The following is an 18,581-nucleotide window of genomic DNA, read 5'->3' on the forward strand; positions in this document are numbered from 1 at the left end:
TATATATGGTTCAGTTAATTTAACAGACTCTGGGTGCTAACTATTAAATTGCTACTTACAGTGTTTGCTTTGCTAAAACGTGAAATTGCTCTTTATTCAGCACAGTAAAGTTTAAAGCATCTACAAACAAAATAAATCTTTAAAGTTGTGCTTTACAAACTTTTAGCAGATTTAATACCATTAAATTCACGTGTTACATAATATTTAGTTTTGTGGACTAGATTTATTTTAAACTTGATGCACTCAGATACTAAATTAATTTTACCTACTTTAGAGAGAATTTTAAACTGAAGTCCTGGATCAGCTTGGAAAGCTTGTGAAATGTTTTTGGCAATGAAATATAAAGAAATTCCTGTATTATATTTTTACCAAGTTTAAGATGGCAAAAACCATAGGTCTGTCTTAATAATAAATTAGTTCCACATTGTATCATATCTGCTTTTCAAGACTGCTGTTTACTAAAGTATTATAAATACTTATGAATTTTTACAAAGCATAACATTTCTCTCTCATAGCTAAAAAAAAATAACCCATTCAAAGAATATTTTTAAAGAACTTTTTATGCAGGTTTAGTGAATTACTGAAGTTAACCATGAAATATAACACACACACCTATAAATGTTCCTCTCATTTTGATTAATGATTCCAACCTCTGGGTTTTCTGCTTTTTAAATTAAGTAGCGCCAGACTGACATATGTCTTTTACATCAAGTATGTATGAAATATGCAGTAAAACAGTGAAGTATCTTGTTGAATTTGCAGTTGTGGGAGATTTTATGCAAACATAATGGCCAGAATTTTGTGGTCAGCGGCAAAGGGATGGCGCACGCTGCTGACCTTGAAGAAAACTTCCCACAAAGATTTAACGGGCTCTGTGGTGTTGATTTCCCCTGTTACGATGTCAGTTTCATTCTGCGCCATCTATAGGGGCTCTCTTGTGTCCAGTAACAGTGAAGTCATCAAGCAGGCTGAGCAGCCAATCAGATTGAAGAATTCTCACAGACAGCAAACCAGGAAGTAAAAAGCACTGTAGTGATTTGGTGCAGAGTTTTTATTTTGCTTGTTTTGAAACATTGTGATCGAAAATGTACCTAACACTGCCAATTAATTTTGTTATTGTATGTTTTCCAACTCAAATTCTTTGGCCAATAAAATGCAGTTGATTTTCATTTTAATGTATATGTAAGAACGGAATTAAAGCTGCATTACCTACAATTGGCAATCTCACCAGGACATACAGTCTAGAAAATAAACATAGGCACATTGATCTAGTAGTGGTTATTCTTTTGACACTGGGCTTAAGCGCTTGAGCATTTAATCTAGACTGACATTTTAGTGCAATACCGAGGGCGTGCTGCATTGTTGGCGTGCCAAATTTCAGATGGTACATTAAACTGAGGCCCAATCTGCATGTTCAGGTGGATGTGAAAGATCCTTTTTTGAAGGGGATCAGTTAGTTCTCCTGCTGCCCTCGTCAACTTTTATTCCTTGACCAACACCATTTACCTCATTACTGTTTGTGGGACCTTGTGTGCAAATTGGCTGCCTCGTTTGCTTACAAACCAGTGACTTCATTTCAAAAATAAATTTATTGTCTGTGAAGCGCCTTGAGATTTCCTAAGGGCCTGAATGTCACTGTGTAAATGCAAATTAATAGCTGAAAAGTCACTTTGATATTACCAGCAGATCTCCTGTGGTGTTATGGTACTACAGAACAGGGCAGGGGTCTGGGCTCTGTCAGTGGGCAAAAGTGCACAGCTCCAATAAATTTCTAAGCTCTCTGAGATGGAGGTTCCTGAAAAAGTGTTTTACTTATCCCGCATGGAGTAGATAAATACCACATGTGTAATTAAATAAATCTCTGCATGCTCTTTACTTTAACTGTCCATATATTTAGGGTTTATAGGAAAGGCCAAGAAATATGTTAAACTTATGAAAAAGTAAACTGATTTGTATCTTTTCTTTACCAAATACCTCTGCAGCAGGACTTAGTATTGTCAATATGTATCTTTAATAACCTATTGTTATGAAGAATTTTAGTCAAAACTTTCCTCCAATCTTTAATAATGGTGCAGTACTTCCAAAACAGTTACTTGCTTATATGTACAATGGTTGTTTTTGAGTTCTGAGTTTAAATTTTAAAAAGATTGGCTGCTGTAACCCACATAAAATACATAATGAAATATGAAGACTTGATCTGAGTTCTTCATTTTCAAGTTTTCTCCTCAGCTGTATCTGTGATTGGCTTTTTTTTAATACTTGGCAAATGCATTTGCAGACAGCTCGTACACACATTGGCACTTCGTTATGGAAAGGTCATAAAAGCAATGAAAAATCTAAAACTTGGATTCACTAGGATATTATCAGGGATGACAAGTTGCAGTTATGAAGTTCATTTGAGCTAGAAGGCTAAGGCGTGGCCTTCAAGATTATGAAGGGTTTTAATAAAGTAAATAATTTCCACTGGTTTGTGAGATGACGAGGAGAGGACACAGACTGAAGATAATGACAAGAATTTTTTAAAAAGTTAGTTTAGAATGTGGAAATGTCTGACACAAAGCATTTTTGAAACAAGTCCAATTCTTTTAAAAGGGAATTAGTTGCTTGAAAAGTAAAAGAATATTAATGGGTCTGGGGAGTGAGCAGGAGAGTGGAATTATACAAGGGTGGCTCATGGAGAAAAACTTGATGCAACAAATGGTCTCTTTCTATGCTGTTACATTCTATGAATCTATAGTTTTTGTTGTTAGAAAAAGTTGTTCTGATGTTTTGTGCAACAGAAAATTGCAGCTATTCTTACAAATGGGTTCCCTGGTGGTTTTTTTTTTATTCGCTCGTGGGATGTGGGCGTTGCTGGCAAGGCCAGCATTTATTGCCCTTGACAAGGGGGTGGTGAGCCGCCGCCTTGAACTGCTGCCGTCCGTGTGGTGAAGGTACTCCCACAGTTCTGTTAGGGAGGGAGTCCCGGGATGTTGCCCCAGCGACGATGAAGGAACGACGATATACTTCCAAGCCAGGATGGTGTGTGACTTGGAGGGGAACTTGGAGATGGTGGTGTTCCCATGTACCTGCTGCCCTTGTCCTTCTAGGTGGAACAGGTCACGGGTTTGGCCGAAGAAGCCTTGGCGAGTTGTAGATGGTATACACTGCAGCCACGGTACGCCGGTGGTGGAGGGAGTGAATGTTTAAGTTGGTAAATGGGTTGCCAATCAAGCGGGCTGTTTTGTCCTGGTTGGTGTCAAGCCTCTTGAGTGTTGTTGGAGCTGCACTCATCCAGGCAAGTGGAGAGTATTCCATCACACTCCTTACTTGTGCCTTGTAGATGGTTGAAAGGCTTTGGGGAGTCGAGAGGTCAGACACTCGCCGCAGAATACCTAGCCTCAGACCTGCTCTTCTTGCCACAGTATTTATGTGGCTGGTCCAGTTAAGTTTCTGGTCAGTGGTGACCCCAGGATGTTGATGGTGTGGGATTCGGCGATGGTAATGCCGCTGAAGGGGCGGTGGTTAGCCTCTCGCTTGTTGGAGATAGTCATTGCCTGGCACTTGTGTGGCACGAATGTTACCTGCCACTTATCAGCCCAAGCCTGAACGTCGTCCAGGTTTTTTTGCATGCGGGAATGGACTGCTTCATTATCTGAGAAGTTGTGAATGGCACTGAACACTGTGCAGTCATCAGCGAACATCCCCATTTTTGACCTTATGTTGGAGGGAAGGTCGTTGATGAAGCAGCTGAAGATGGTTGGGCCTAGGACACTGCCCTGAGAAACTCCTGCAACCATGTCCTGGGGCTGAGATGATTGGTCAACAACAGCCACAGCCATCTTCCTTTGTGCTAGGTATGACTCCAGCCAGTGGAGAGTTCCCCCCCCAGATTCCCATTGACTTCAGTTTTACGAGGGCTCCTTGATGCTGCACTCCGTCAAATGCTGCCGTGATGTCAAGGGCAATCACTCTCACCTCACCTCTGGAATTCAGCTCCTTTGTCCATGTTTGGACCAAGGCTGTAATGAGGTCGGGAGCCGAGTGGTCCTGGCAGAACACAAACTGGGCATCAGTGAGCAGGTTATTGGTGAGTAAGTGCCACTTGATAGCACTGTTGATGAAACCTTCCATCACTTTGCTGATGATTGAGAGTAGACTGGTGGGGCGATAATTGGCCGGATTGGATTTGTCCTGCTTTTTGTGGACAGGACATACCTAGGCAGTTTTCCACATTGTCGGATAGATACCAGTGTTGTAGCTGTACTGGAACAGCTTGGCTAGAGGTATGGCTAGCTGGAGCACAAATCTTCAGCACGACAGTCGGGATGTTGTCGGGGCCCATAGCCTTTGCTGTATCCAGTGCGCTCAGCCGTTTCTTGCTATCTCGTGGAGTGAATCGAATTGGCTGAAGAGTGGCTTCTGTAATGGTGGGGACCTCAGGAGGAGGCTGCTATGGATCATCTACTTGGCACTTCTGGCTGAAGATGGTTGCAAACACTTCAGCCTTGTCTTTTGCACTCACGTGCTGGACTCCACCATCATTGAGGATGGGGATATTCTTGGAACCTCCCCCTCCCGTTAGTTGTTTAATTGTCCACCACCATTCACGACTGGATGTGGCAGGACTGCAGAGCTTTGATCTGATCCGCTGATTGTGGGATCGCTTAGCCATGTCTATAGCATGCTGCTTCCGCTTTTTAGCATGCATGTAGTCCTGTGTTGCAGCTTCCCCAGGTTGACACCTAATTTTTAGGTACGCCTGGTGCTGTTCCTGACATGCTCTTCTACGCTCCTTATTGAACCAGGGTTGGTCCCCTGGCTTGATGGTAATGGTAGAGTGAGGGATATGCCAGGCCATGCGGTTACAGATTGTGGTGGAATACAATGCTGCTGCTGATGGCCCACAGCGCCTCATGGATGCCCAATTTTGAGCTGCTAGATCTATTCTGAATCTATCCCATTTAGCACGATGGTAGTGCCACACAACACGATGGAAGGTGTCCTCAGTGTGAAGACGGGACTTCATCTCTACAATGACTGTGAGGTGGTCACTGCTACCAATACTGTCATGGATAGATGCATCTGCGACAGGTAGATTGGTGAGGACGAGGTCAAGTTGGTTTTTCCCTCATGTTGGTTCTCTCACCACTTGTCGCAGGCCCAGACTGGCAGCTTGGTCAATAGTGGTGCTACCGAGCCACTCTTGGTGATGGACATTGAAGTCCCCTACCCAGAGTATATTCTCTGCCCTTGCTACTCTCAGTGCTTCTTCCAAGTGGTGTTCAAGATGGACGAGTACTGATTCATTAGCTGAGGGAGGGCGGTAGGTGTTAATCAGCAGGACGTTTCCTTGCCCATGAGACTTCATGGGGTCCAGATTCAATGTTGAGGACTCCCAGGGCCACTCCTTCTCGACTGTATACACTCTGTGCCCTGGTGGGTCTGTCCTGCCTCTCTCTTCCCCCCGCCCCCCGCCGTTCCTTCCCCCCGCCGCTCCTTCCCCCCCGCCGCTCCCTTCCCCCCCGCCTCTCTCTTCCCGCCCGCCGCTCCTTCCCCCCCGCCCCTCTCTTCCCCCCGCCCCCTGCCGCTCCCTTCCCCCCTGCCGCTCCCTTCCCCCCCGCCGCTCCCTTCCCCCCCGCCGCTCCCTTCCCCCCCGCCGCTCCCTTCCCCCCCGCCGCTCCCTTCCCCCCCGCCGCTCCCTTCCCCCCCCGCCTCTCTCTTCCCCCCCGCCTCTCTCTTCCCCCCCGCCTCTCTCTTCCCCCCCGCCTCTCTCTTCCCCCCCGCCGCTCCCTTCCCCCCCGCCGCTCCCTTCCCCCCCGCCGCTCCCTTCCCCCCCGCCGCTCCCTTCCCCCCCGCCGCTCCCTTCCCCCCCGCCGCTCCCTTCCCCCCCGCCGCTCCCTTCCCCCCGCCGCTCCCTTCCCCCCCGCCGCTCCCTTCCCCCCCGCCGCTCCCTTCCCCCCCGCCGCTCCCTTCCCCCCCGCCGCTCCCTCCCCCCCCGCCGCTCCCTCCCCCCCCGCCGCTCCCTCCCCCCCCGCCGCTCCCTTCCCCCCCGCCGCTCCCTTCCCCCCCGCCGCTCCCTTCCCCCCCGCCGCTCCCTTCCCCCCCGCCGCTCCCTTCCCCCCCGCCGCTCCCTTCCCCCCCGCCGCTCCCTTCCCCCCCGCCGCTCCCTTCCCCCCCGCCGCTCCCTTCCCCCCCCGCCGCTCCCTTCCCCCCCGCCGCTCCCTTCCCCCCCGCCGCTCCCTTCCCCCCCGCCGCTCCCTTCCCCCCCGCCGCTCCCTTCCCCCCCGCCGCTCCCTTCCCCCCCGCCGCTCCCTTCCCCCCCGCCGCTCCCTTCCCCCCCGCCGCTCCCTTCCCCCCCCGCCGCTCCCTTCCCCCCCGCCGCTCCCTTCCCCCCCCGCCGCTCCCTTCCCCCCCGCCGCTCCCTTCCCCCCCGCCGCTCCCTTCCCCCCCCGCCGCTCCCTCCCCCCCCGCCGCTCCCTTCCCCCCCGCCGCTCCCTTCCCCCCCGCCGCTCCCTTCCCCCCCGCCGCTCCCTTCCCCCCCGCCGCTCCCTCCCCCCCGCCGCTCCCTCCCCCCCCGCCGCTCCCTTCCCCCCCGCCGCTCCCTCCCCCCCGCCGCTCCCTTCCCCCCCGCCGCTCCCTTCCCCCCCGCCGCTCCCTTCCCCCCCGCCGCTCCCTTCCCCCCCGCCGCTCCCTTCCCCCCCCGCCGCTCCCTTCCCCCCCGCCGCTCCCTTCCCCCCCCGCCGCTCCCTTCCCCCCCCGCCGCTCCCTTCCCCCCCCGCCGCTCCCTTCCCCCCCGCCTCTCTCTTCCCCCCCGCCTCTCTCTTCCCCCCCGCCTCTCTCTTCCCCCCCGCCTCTCCCTTCCCCCCCCGCCTCTCTCTTCCCCCCCCGCCTCTCTCTTCCCCCCCGCCTCTCTCTTCCCCCCCGCCTCTCTCTTCCCCCCGCCTCTCTCTTCCCCCCGCCTCTCTCTTCCCCCCCGCCTCTCTCTTCCCCCCCGCCTCTCTCTTCCCCCCCCGCCTCTCTCTTCCCCCCCGCCTCTCTCTTCCCCCCCGCCTCTCTCTTCCCCCCCCGCCTCTCTCTTCCCCCCCCGCCTCTCTCTTCCCCCCCGCCTCTCTCTTCCCCCCCCGCCTCTCTCTTCCCCCCCGCCTCTCTCTTCCCCCCCGCCTCTCTCTTCCCCCCCGCCTCTCTCTTCCCCCCCGCCTCTCTCTTCCCCCCCCGCCTCTCTCTTCCCCCCCGCCTCTCTCTTCCCCCCGCCTCTCTCTTCCCCCCCCGCCTCTCTCTTCCCCCCCCTGCCCCGCCTTCCGCCTCGCCCCCACTTTGCCTGCTCTTCGGCCCCCCACTCTCGTCCCTGCCCCTCTCTCACCCTCTCTCTCGCTCTCGCCTCGTCCTCGCCCCCCGCCCTGCCTCGCCCCAGCCGCTCCTCTCGTCTACGCTCCTACTGCCCCTTTCTCCTCCCATTGTCTCACACCTGCTCAATCTTCTATTCTCACCTCACTTCACCTCAGTCTCTCTCACTCTCTGTCCCTATCTTCTACCCCTTTTCTCTCACCCCCACTCTTTCCACTCATTCTCTCTCCCTTAAAATTAATTGCTCCATATGACAGAATGGGGCTCCCCGTGATGGCTGAAGAAGTAAAAAGTTTAAATGGTGATACGACAGAAGAAAAGAGCATAAGAAGGATGAGTGGCCTGTTCAAATTGCCAAAAGCAGAATTTAAATCTGATTTAAAGGACGAGCAGCAGGAGGCCATGGAGTAGCTGAGGCAAGTATCAGAGAGCAGGAAAACATTTTAATCGTTAAGACAGCCAAAGAAAAGAGGACAGGAAGCCATGGCCAAAAACTTCAAAAAGTAAATAGCAGGCTTCAGTTTGTGGAGTGGGAAGGAATGGGCCTTGGTTTGGAATAGAAGGGCAGAAGTCCCACGAAAGGCCATTATGTTAAAAGTAAAATTTGGAGTGAAAGACGTGGGTGTCAAGATTTTTTTTCAGAGATAATAAGTGACCAGAGGCAGGCAGGAGGCCCACTGGAGGGAAAAAATAAAAAGCTATGTATCTTATTAAAATATCTTGGCCCGTATTTTCCGATGCCTACGGGTGTGTATGGGCTGTGTTTTAGGCATGCGAAGCGCGTGCGCTGAAAACCGGCATTTCCGATCTCTCAAGAATGCTCTTGACCGATCGGACACCTGCCCTGGAGAAGGGCCTCTGCGAGTGGAGAGTTCCACTTTCTGCAGAACCTCCGCCCGCTGAAAACCCTTAGAAATCTTACGCCTGATAAAAGCAGGCGTAAGGCTTGCTTCTACCAGCATAAGAGTTGAAAAAAGTTTTTTTTTAAATTTCACTCATTTATAATTTAAAAATACTTTTAAAAAAGGTAAGTTTATTTTCAGCCCCATAAAAAACTTTAATTTTTTTCAAAAAATTAATTTTTTGTTTAATATTTAATTTAATGTAATTTTAACTCATTTTAAAAACGTGATTTTTAAAAATTTATTTAATGTTTTAGTGTCTTTTTGGGGTGATCTCTTCATATATTTGACAGGCCTATCTGTCAAAAGTATGAAGGGAGATTCCCTCCTCCTATTGGCTGGCTTGGCCCACGTGATCCCAGGGATGCTTGCGAACTGCATGCGCCCCTGGGATACATGGGCCCTGCGCATTTCGACTGTGGAGAGGCCCAGGAGCGGAAGTGTCCGGACCTCGGGAGCCCTCGGGTAAGTTCGTAGATTTTTTTCCCGTTAGGAAGCATCGCGCACGCAGGAAGCCTCCTATCGGAAATTACGGGCCCATATGTCTGCATGCACTTGATGTCTACAAAACCTTATTTCCTATTGACATGTTTTTTGTCACACATTTGATCAACTTTGCCATTACAAATTCCTATGTCCACATTTAACATGGAATTGTCCTATGTCAACTGGCTCCTGTCACTGTAATTACAGGCTTTGGCTGCTAGATGGCGCTGTATTATCTTTTGCCCCACAAATTGTTCAAAATTGAACAAATTGTTCACAATTGTTCTGAAGATATTTTATCGACCATTTCTTTCAGTAGCTAAAACTATTGCTGCCTAAAATAAAGGTTTGGACATATTAAAAAAGCAAAATGTATACTTAACAGTAACATGATTACATTTATCCATTAAATTGTGTTTTGAGTCTTTTAATAGCTTTGTTAAAGTTTTTACTTGAAGGTCTCGGCCTCCCCCACAAGTCTGTTCTTGGATTTGATATCTTTGCCCAGAGCTGTGTAGAATTTGGATTGTGTGGTGTACTTAATTTCCCAGGATGCTTCAGTACTGTTCGACCAGCTGCACTGCTGTACAACAACAACTTGTATTTAAATAGCACCTTCAACGTAGTAAAACGTCCCAAGGCGCTTCGCAGGAGTATTATAAGACAAAAAATTTGACACCGAGCCACATAAGGAGAAATTGTGGCAGGTGACCAAACGCTTGGTCAAAGAGGTAGATTTTGAGGAGCATCTTAAAGGAGGAAAGAGAGGCAGAGAGGTTTGGGCAGGGAATTCCAGAGCTTAGGGCCCAGGCAACAGAAAGCACGGCCACCAAAGGTTGAGCAATTATAATCAGGGATGCTCAAGAGGGCAGAATTAGAGGAGCGCAGATATCTCGGGGTTGGGGGGGGGGGCAGTGGGGAGGAGATTACAGAGATAGAGAGGGGTGAGGCCATGGAGGGATTTGAAAACAAGGATGAGAATTTTGAAATTGAGGCGTTGCTTAACCGGGAGCCAATGTAAGTCAGCGAGCACAGGGGTGATGGGTGAACGGGACTTGGTGCGAATTAGGACACGGGCAGCCGAGTTTTGGATGACCTCAGGTTTACGTAGGGTAGAATGTGGGAGGCCAGCCAGGAGTGCGTTGGAATAGTCAAGTCTAGAGGTAACAAAGGCATGGATGAGGGTTTCAGCAGTGGATGAGCTGAGGCAAGGGTGGAGACGGGCGATGTTACGGAGGTGGAAATAGGCGGTCTTATTTATGCTGCGGATATGTGGTGGAAGCTCATTTCCGGATCAAATATGACACCAAGGTTGAAAACAGTGCAGTATTTTTGTTTGGTTTCTGGTACTTTCTGCTCAAATGTTTATCAAAATTATTTGAAGAAAAGTTGGGGTTTTATTAAAGTAAAGTTTATATTGTGTGGGTCTTGTTTTAAAACTGAGAGTTTCTGTGTGTGTGGAAAAAAATGACATTACTAATTACACATCTGCTCTAGCTTTTGTTACATGTTCCATTCCATTATGCTGAAAGTATATTTTCTTATTCTAATTTTGGTTGTCGTTCAAAAAAAAACTCGAGCAGAATTTTGAAGCTGCAGAAAGGCTCCAATTATCTCATTGTGTTTTGTGGGCAGTTAGAAAATATGAACATTCTAATTGCTAATAGCTGTAAGACAGAGATAGATATACACATAGCTAGGGGGACAGACAGTGTCTTTCATCATTCTAATTTGATTTAAAAGAACAAATAAAGTGAACATAGACTCTTTGAAGGCAACAGATAGAGGGGGAAGGAAGGAGTACAACAGAGTGAGGTGGCCTCTGACCTCACCACCTGCCCTTCGACTGTGTGAGTAGGGAGGAATTGATAAGGGGTTAAGGGGTAGGTAAGTGACAACTGAGGTGAGGGGGAGGGGAGGATACAGGTGTTAAGTGGGTAGTTGAAAAGAGAAGAGATTGTGCAGACAGCTATGAAGAGACATAGACCACATACAGATCACAATAAAGAAAGAAACAAACCATACAGAAAAATACATAAATAGCTGTATTGGACATATGGGTCACGATATTTGCAGGAGAGGCCAAAAAATGCCGAAGAACCCGGCAAGGCTGGGGACGTCGGTAGGAGCTCACTATATAATTTTTTGGATCCATTTCCCGCCTGGCAGCTGGCCAAATTGACAGCCTGGCCTGTGACCAGGAGGGAAAGCCAGTGGCAGGAGGATCCTTGCGACGGTCCCCGGTAGGCGGGTGGGGGAATGAGAGGTCATTGCAGCTTGGAGGGAATGAAATCGGTCATCACAGCTTGTGGTGGGGGGTGGTGGTGGTGTTGGCCATCGCAGCTTGGGGCAGGGGGCGAGATTGGCCATCGCGGCGGGGGGAGAGACCATACATTGGCGCTGGAGGGAGAGAGAGGCCATTGGGGCAGTAGGGTGAGGGGGTTGGGGGAGAGAGAGGCTCTGATTGGCAGGGGTGAGGCTGAAGGCTTCCTTAAAGGGTCTGGAGGGAGCACTGCTGCTCCTTCTGGTCCACAAGGAGTGCTGGAAAAGGCACTTAACTTGTGGAGCTGGCAGCTCCCGCCTCCCTTTCACTGCCGTTTTGCCGGTACCTGGAAGACCCACGCAACAGCAGTGAATTGTAAATTTGGTTCCCAATTGAACTGTGGGAGCTCAATTAAATATGTTAATTAAATGACACTGACGTCACGGTATCCACTCATGCACTGTTTTGTGGACATGTTCCTCATATTCAAGTCTCTAACTCCACCACCCCCGCCAGTTTTTGGGGGTTAATATCGAGGCCATGGTCACTCCCATAAGCAGTCCAAGCGTCTTAGATTAAGGAGTGTGCCCATATTGCCCAATATATAATTCTACATTAGTGTAACCAATGGGAGTAACAATAGAACCCTGTAATGATCTGAACTGGATATCATGCCTTTTGCACGTGCCCTTACGTCCGCTTCTCCAATATTTTCAAAGGCGGACTGAGAAATACTTACTGAGACAAGGGCAGATACGAGCCATTTAGCTACTTTATTTACAGATAGTAAGTGAACATACAGAGTAACAGTCAGAGTAAATTCCATCTTATTCCTCTCCTTAAAAAATGGTGGGGGGGGTGGTGCGGAATGATAAAACGGACAGCCTGCCCTTTCGTAGGCTGAATTGTTCATGTCATTACCTTTCTTTCTGGATTAAGTTCCAAATACAAATAGCGTACTCCTGCATTTTTGCTTCAGCTCCAGACTTAAGAACTGTCCTTCAGTGTCCTTTGTTCAAGACATAACTGTTCCCCATGCATTTTTTTTTCATTTTGACACCAGGAAGCAGAGGAGTGGTGAATAGAATAGGTTTTGCCACAATGGCTGTGAATATTTGTTTGGCCATCTGAGACAAAATAATGAATTGCTTAATATTCCTGGTCATTGTGGAGACATCTTCAGCACGTGGCTTGTTAACGCCTCACGGTTCCCTCTGTCTTGGTGACCTTTTAAACCTGTGTGAATTCACTTTATTTTCTAAAATCACAAAATCTAACTCCATTCCCAAATCTATTCTATGGAAAAATAATCACAAAAACCAAAACGTGGTGAAATGATAGATAACAAGCAATACAGGAAGATCACTGCTGCATATGTGCCATTTTATGTCCTCATAGTACTGAGTGTGTATTCTGTTTCTTGATCTTTCATTTTTGCTGGTGACTGGTTTTATTGTGAACATTAACAGTCATTCTGTTTTATGTAGTTAGTGGATGATGGCATGTACATGAAAAGAGCAACCATGGTGATATAATCACTGGAAGTTTATCAAAACCACCAGCTGTCCCTTCTTGGGCCTCCCTGTGCCATCTACCATTCCAGCAGATAGAAGGCTGGTGGTGGCTGGTCTATAATCAAGCTTTCAACAATGCAATTTTGAAATGTGTGTAAAAGCAGCCTCGGGTGAATCCCTCTTTCCCTGTGACAAATTGCTTGGCTTGGCTTCATTATCATGTTTCTCAGAAACATACCAAAGCGCTTCACATACAAAAAATTATTTCAAAGTGTAGTAAATGTGCAGGCAAACAAGGCATCAATATTGGCCAAAACAACAATGAGATGCATGACTTTTTGGTGATTGAGAGGAAAATGTTGGTCAGGACACAAGGAGATCTCCCTCCTCTTCTTTGAATAGCACTTCAGGATCTTTAACATCCGTCTGAACCACTGGAACCGGCAGATGGGACCTCTGTTGAACGTTCCATCTGAAGAATAGCACCTTGTGTCAATGCAGTACTCCCTCAAAACTGCACTGCCGTGACAGCCTAGATTATTTGCAGAAGTCCTAGTTTGGGGCTTGAAACTGCAACTTTCTGACCCAGGGCTGAGAGTACAATGCTGACACATACTGACTGTACCAATTTCCAAGGACACTCGCCTGCTTATCAGGGAGCCTTTGACAATAAAGATGGAAATATTACTTCTATATCGCTATTGAGATGGGAAACTAGGTGATGCAATGGATAGATACTGGCCTTTTACCTCTGGGGTCTGGATTCCTATCCATGCTGAAAACCTATCTGCTGGTTACAAATGTGAATTGAATTTGGCAGACTCAATCCAATTCCTAGTGGGCATGTGCCGACAGCACAAAACTGTCCCTATTTCAGCACTAATTGGCAAACTGACAGAGAGGCCACAGGCTAGAGTGGAAAATGGGAAAATATGTCATACTGGTACAGTAGGGGGCTGCTGTTCTGTGGTTGGGGCTGAGATGCATCATTGGAGGGAGTAGAAGGGAGCTTTATTCTACATCTGGCTGTGCCATACCTAACCTAGGAATGCTTTATGCGGACACTGGGTGACTGAAATGGAAAGAGTTACATTCACCAGCATTAAGATCCCATATCTTCATGTGCAAAAGAATATGTTTAAAGGAAAGGAAAAAAAGAGAAGGCTTCCTTGGGCTAGGAACACAAAGGATTCCCTTTCCATTGAATCTAAAAGAACAAGTATTTTGATGGCTGCTGCACCTCAGAATCTTAAATAAATTCATTCAAAAGATGCTGAGGCTGGGAACTGTACTACAGATTTTTCAGGAAACCTGTGTAATATTTTTTGGCCTAAAACTAGGTTCCTGGTATATTTTCCACCAAAATAATTTCACTCAATAAAGGTGATATGCAATCTTTGAAATATTAGCGTCTCTGCCATACATGATTTTATTTAGCAAAATTTAAATGGTTACGGAAAAGTGAGGGTGAATCTTCCATTTTCGAGAAGACAAGAAGCTGCTACGTGGTAGATAATATATAGTAAATAGGCTATTACAAAATATGTAATACACATAAAGCTAAATAAAGATATTAGCACAGTTGCATATGAAAACAGGCATATGTAAATTATACCATTTTGCTACTTTTGCAGACAAAAATAAACTAATCAACTTGCCCTACTTAGATGCAGAATTTCAAAAATTAAGCTTAAAAAATAACACAAAGCTATTGTTAATTAAAATCTGAGCAACATGTTTGTGAGTACATGATCCTACGGAAAGTTATTGCTGATTTAAGGAACAATCTTTCTTTTGAGGTCTGTGTTGTAGATTAACTATTACATATGCCAATTATAGGAATGATTTGTCCAAGGGTTTAAAAAGCACAGGGTAAAAGAATGTGGTGTAGGAAGAAGGAACCTAAATACATTTAAGTTCCTTTCACAAAATACTTCTCATCTGTAAGAACCTGGCTTTTTTTTGTAATTTTGTTTGGTATTTGCTCAGACTTCTACAACAAAAAAATTCCTTTGGTAAATGTGTTTTTTTTTAAAGCAAGTGTACTACATAACATTATCATATGCATATTGATTGCAGTTGATTGCTGTACTGTACAGTCAGAGAGATGTGTGGATACTGAGAATGTTTATGCATGGATAAAGTGAGCGGAGGACTGGCGTTGGCTAAAGTGGAGGCAGAGAGCAGTCCTTTAGCGAATGAAGGTTGAGTTTGTGGTGCTTTGACTGGAGGCATGCAAGTACAGTACTCAATCTTCATTTTCTGCAACCGTGGTTCTTCTCCTCCACATTATCCAACAATGGTCTCCCCTTCCACTTTATATTCATATAACCTGCAGTCAGTTTTTCCTTAAGCGAAAGTGCATATGTTGTATTCAAGATCACTTTTGTTACCTGGGTGTTGATGACTTACCAATTACAGCAGGGAAAATATAATATATATCATTGGTTAATTTTGTATCTTTCCCTACTACCTTCATTGTTGGCACGACATATCTGTGGAGTTCTTCTATTGTGGGATTGTCTATCTTGTGGTTATGTTCACAAGTGTAACCGATACAGTTTCTTGATGTCTTGCAATGCAATGGCCCAACTGTCTTTAAAAAGGTGCCTTTTTCTGTTGGTGTCCCAACTGATAAAGCCAAATGTTTCCCTTTCTTTCTCTGCATAAGTGCATTTTCCAAGTGCTTGTTTTAAAAAGTTACTTGAAATTTAAAAAAAAATGCTTGTATTGGTTTTAACTTTAAATCACAGTCAGAGTTCAGTGCTAAATGGCTGGTTGTGTGGTACTTGCCTTTTGAAACATAGTTTGCAATTTTGTTTAAACAAATTTTGTGAATTTATATTTGACAGTGGAGAAAAAACAATAATACTTATTTTTGTTTTCGTGGCTTAGACCAATTAGACGGGACACACAATAATTTCATACTTTGCTTTAGAAGCCGTTCGTATGTTATTTAGATTATAGTTAGTAATTGATGAGACTTTCTGGTTCTCCATCTGGTGGTGACATTGGTATTCCAAACAGTTCAGGGGCTCCTTGGGTCACAACAATTGGTGCAGTATCTTGTTCACCAAAAACAAAGTTTCGAAGACGAGGGAAGCAGGCATAGATATATGTATTGAAAGGGCCTCTCAGCTTATTTTTCTCAAGCCGAATATAGGTCAGATGGTTTGGGTTCATTATATCGGTTGTAGGACACATCAGAGTAATATTAAGTGCTGAGAAGAACAAAAGGCATTATTAGTAAACCACCAAAGACTATGTTACAAATATTAAATGACAATTGTTAATAAATTTGTTGTTTTTCCATTAAAAGTAAAAAAATTGATAGATATTTCATTATTGTAATTTTTAGTAAGGACTGCAGTGGATAAGCTACTCACAATGATTTTAGTATGGTTGAATGGATCAGATGCTATGCCTCCACGTATACTAGGAAGTACAAAAATGTTGGATTTATCCAATCAGTAGCTGAGCCATATAAACCAAGAAGATCCCAGATTTGATCCCTCGTCTGTGGTGAATTAGCTGACATGTTGACTGAGACACTATAATTTGCCTCAGTGTCCCTGGGTTAGAGAGGGAGAAATCAGCTCGGCTTTCTGCAACTTTTGCTGGAGGTGTCTTTGTATGACTTGGGTAAGGTGTGGAGATGCCGGAGTTGGACTGGGGTGGACAAATGTAAGAAGTCACACGACACCAGGTTATAGCCCAACAGCTTTATTTGAAATCACAAGCTTTCGGAGCGCTGCTCCTTCAGGTGATTTCAAATAAAGCTGTTGGACTATAACCTGGTGTCGTGTGACTTCTTACATTTGACTTGGGTAAGGATGGGGTTGGGCTTGGCTTTGATATAATATGATGTAATAGTCTGCTGACATTCACTGTCGAGGCTTGCAGATGAATAATAACTAGTGAACTAATGAATAATAATGAACTCTTGGGCTGATTCTCCAGATTGAAATGAAACTTGGCCTTTGCAGCTAGTTTTTAGCCAATCTTGCCTATCTAAGCATAGCTGGATCAAAACGGGATCCAAATGGGAGCTGGGAGGAGGCACAAAACAGAACAGTAGAAAGGAACAATAGGTATTTAAATGGTAATGAAAGTCTACAAAAATAATTTTCTGTTTAAAGTACGTCCCCATCTCCATCTGAAAGAAATATGTGTATAACTTTCTTGTAGCAGCCCCATGGAGCACTGCCAGTTTTGGGTTTTCTTTCCTCCTTATTTGATTTGTGACCTATGTTCAAGTGTCTTAGAATGGCACCATTTACTGCATTGGGGGCAGCACTTACACTTGGGAGCCAATTGCAATAAGCCTGACCATTGGTGAGCTCTCTACCTGCTGATAGGGTCGTGCAGCTTTGAAGCCCTTTGCACAAGTATCCTTTCAAGCTCAACTGAATCCTACTTTTACACCCCTGAGTGAAATCTCTTTAACTTTTTTCAAAATCAGAGGCATTTTTTCAACACCCACTGATACTTATTAAGTATTGTTATGGGATTTTGCCCATGAACTCATCTGGTTGCGGATTTTCTAGGTTGGAAACCTTTTCAATAGATACGTTGGCTTGAATTTCTACAAACATTCTGCCGTCCCTTGGAATATTGGCAGCTTCAAGGAATTCTATTCTTCATGAGCCATCAAATTTGTTTTCTTTATTCAGCTCGCACACTATAATGCTGAAAAAAAAATCAACAAATATTGCTGTAATGCCTCCCTCTGCGACACCCTGGTCTACTCCTCTATCACCCCCAACCACCCTTCCCCCCGGCACCTTCACGTGTAAGTGCAGGAGATGTAACACATGTCCTTTTACCTCCTCCCTTCCCACTGTCCAGGGCCCCAAACACCCCTTCCAGGTGAAACAGTGATTTACTTGTACTTCTTGCAATTTAGTATATTGTATTCGCTGCTCACGATGTGGTCTCCTCTACATTGGGGAGACCAAACGCAGATTGGGTGACCGCTTTGCGGAACACCTCCGTTCAGTCCGTAAGGGTGACCCCGAGCTTCCGGTCGCCTGTCACTTTAATTCTCCGCTCCATTCCCACTCAGACCTCTCCGTCCTCGGCCTCTTGTATTGTTCCACGGAAGCTCAACGTAAGCTCGAGGAACAGCACCTCATCTTTCGATTAGGCACTTTACAGCCTTCGGGACTCAACATTGAGTTCAACAATTTCAGACCATAACCTCTGTCCCTTTTTTCTCTCTCACATGGCAGGTGTTGATCATTCTGCCATTGCCATTTACACTTCATCTAGAGTCATCTTTTGTTTCTTAACTTGTCCCATTACCATCTCCTTTTGCCTTGCACCATCATCCCTTTTGTCTCTTAATCTTTCCTGCCTTCCATCCTACCACAGACCTTCCCTTTTGTTCTTTTCTTTCCTCCCCTCCCCTACACTTGCTTAAAAACCTCCAACTTTTTCCAGTTCTGATGAAGGGTCATCAACCTAAAACGTTAACTCTGTTTCTCTCTCCACGGATGCTGCCTGACCTGCTGAGTATTTCCAGCATTTTCTGTTTTTATTGCTGTAATACCACTGTTTGGATATCGAGGGTAGCATGTTTATTGTAATATTAATGTATATCTTAATATATGGACTATAGAAACGTAAAAATAAAATGCACCAGTTTAAAAAATATATTTCTGATCACTATTTCATTATTCTATTTGCCTTTCCCAGTTTGTTCTATTTTCACTAATTTAACTCTTCTATTCTTTCTTACACTACTTAGAGTGACCAGATCAAACTTTTGATAGTGTTTTAAAGCTACATCAAAAGTTAAGTAAGTAATCTTGATGACAAGCAAGGGGTTAATCTTCTGATTTGGAGTTCAAAATGTCTTATGCACTGTTAACTACTTGCTGTGACAATTCAATTTTTAGCTTGGCTGGCATAGATATGGTATCTTATGATAACTCAGTTTAAAATGGCAGCTGTTCCTGACCCAAGTTTAAAATGGCATATTGGAGATGGGTTTGTGAGAATGGGTAGACCTTCAATTGATGAAGAATTAGTTAAAAGAGAACATTTCTTTAACTAGGGCGATTTAGGGATTGTGCATTCAAAATGCTA

The 18,581-nt window shown here is 45.8% G+C and overlaps 2 protein-coding genes across 8 annotated transcripts in view; one reads left to right on the forward strand and one right to left on the reverse strand.

Annotated features, from left to right (window-relative positions):
- The window catches only part of cenpp (centromere protein P), a 333,753-nt gene that overhangs the window by 107,977 nt on the left and 207,195 nt on the right, over positions 1 to 18,581 (forward strand). The gene's annotated exons all lie outside the window — the stretch shown is intronic.
- The window catches only part of omd (osteomodulin), a 30,706-nt gene continuing 26,012 nt past the window's right edge, over positions 13,888 to 18,581 (reverse strand). For 5 of the 6 annotated variants that reach the window (XM_086001810.1, XM_086001808.1, XM_086001809.1 and 2 more), the window contains one exon: positions 13,888 to 15,712. In XM_086001810.1, the coding sequence (XP_085857936.1) occupies positions 15,459 to 15,712 (254 nt within the window). In that variant the 3' untranslated portion in view covers positions 13,888 to 15,458. The remainder of the gene's footprint in view (positions 15,713 to 18,581) is intronic. The other variant, XR_015080057.1, reaches the window with a different exon arrangement.

The sequence above is a fragment of the Somniosus microcephalus genome, chromosome 11 (assembly GCF_052327205.1).
Source record: "Somniosus microcephalus isolate GS21.2 chromosome 11, FLI_Smic_1.0, whole genome shotgun sequence".
NCBI lineage: Eukaryota > Metazoa > Chordata > Chondrichthyes > Squaliformes > Somniosidae > Somniosus > Somniosus microcephalus.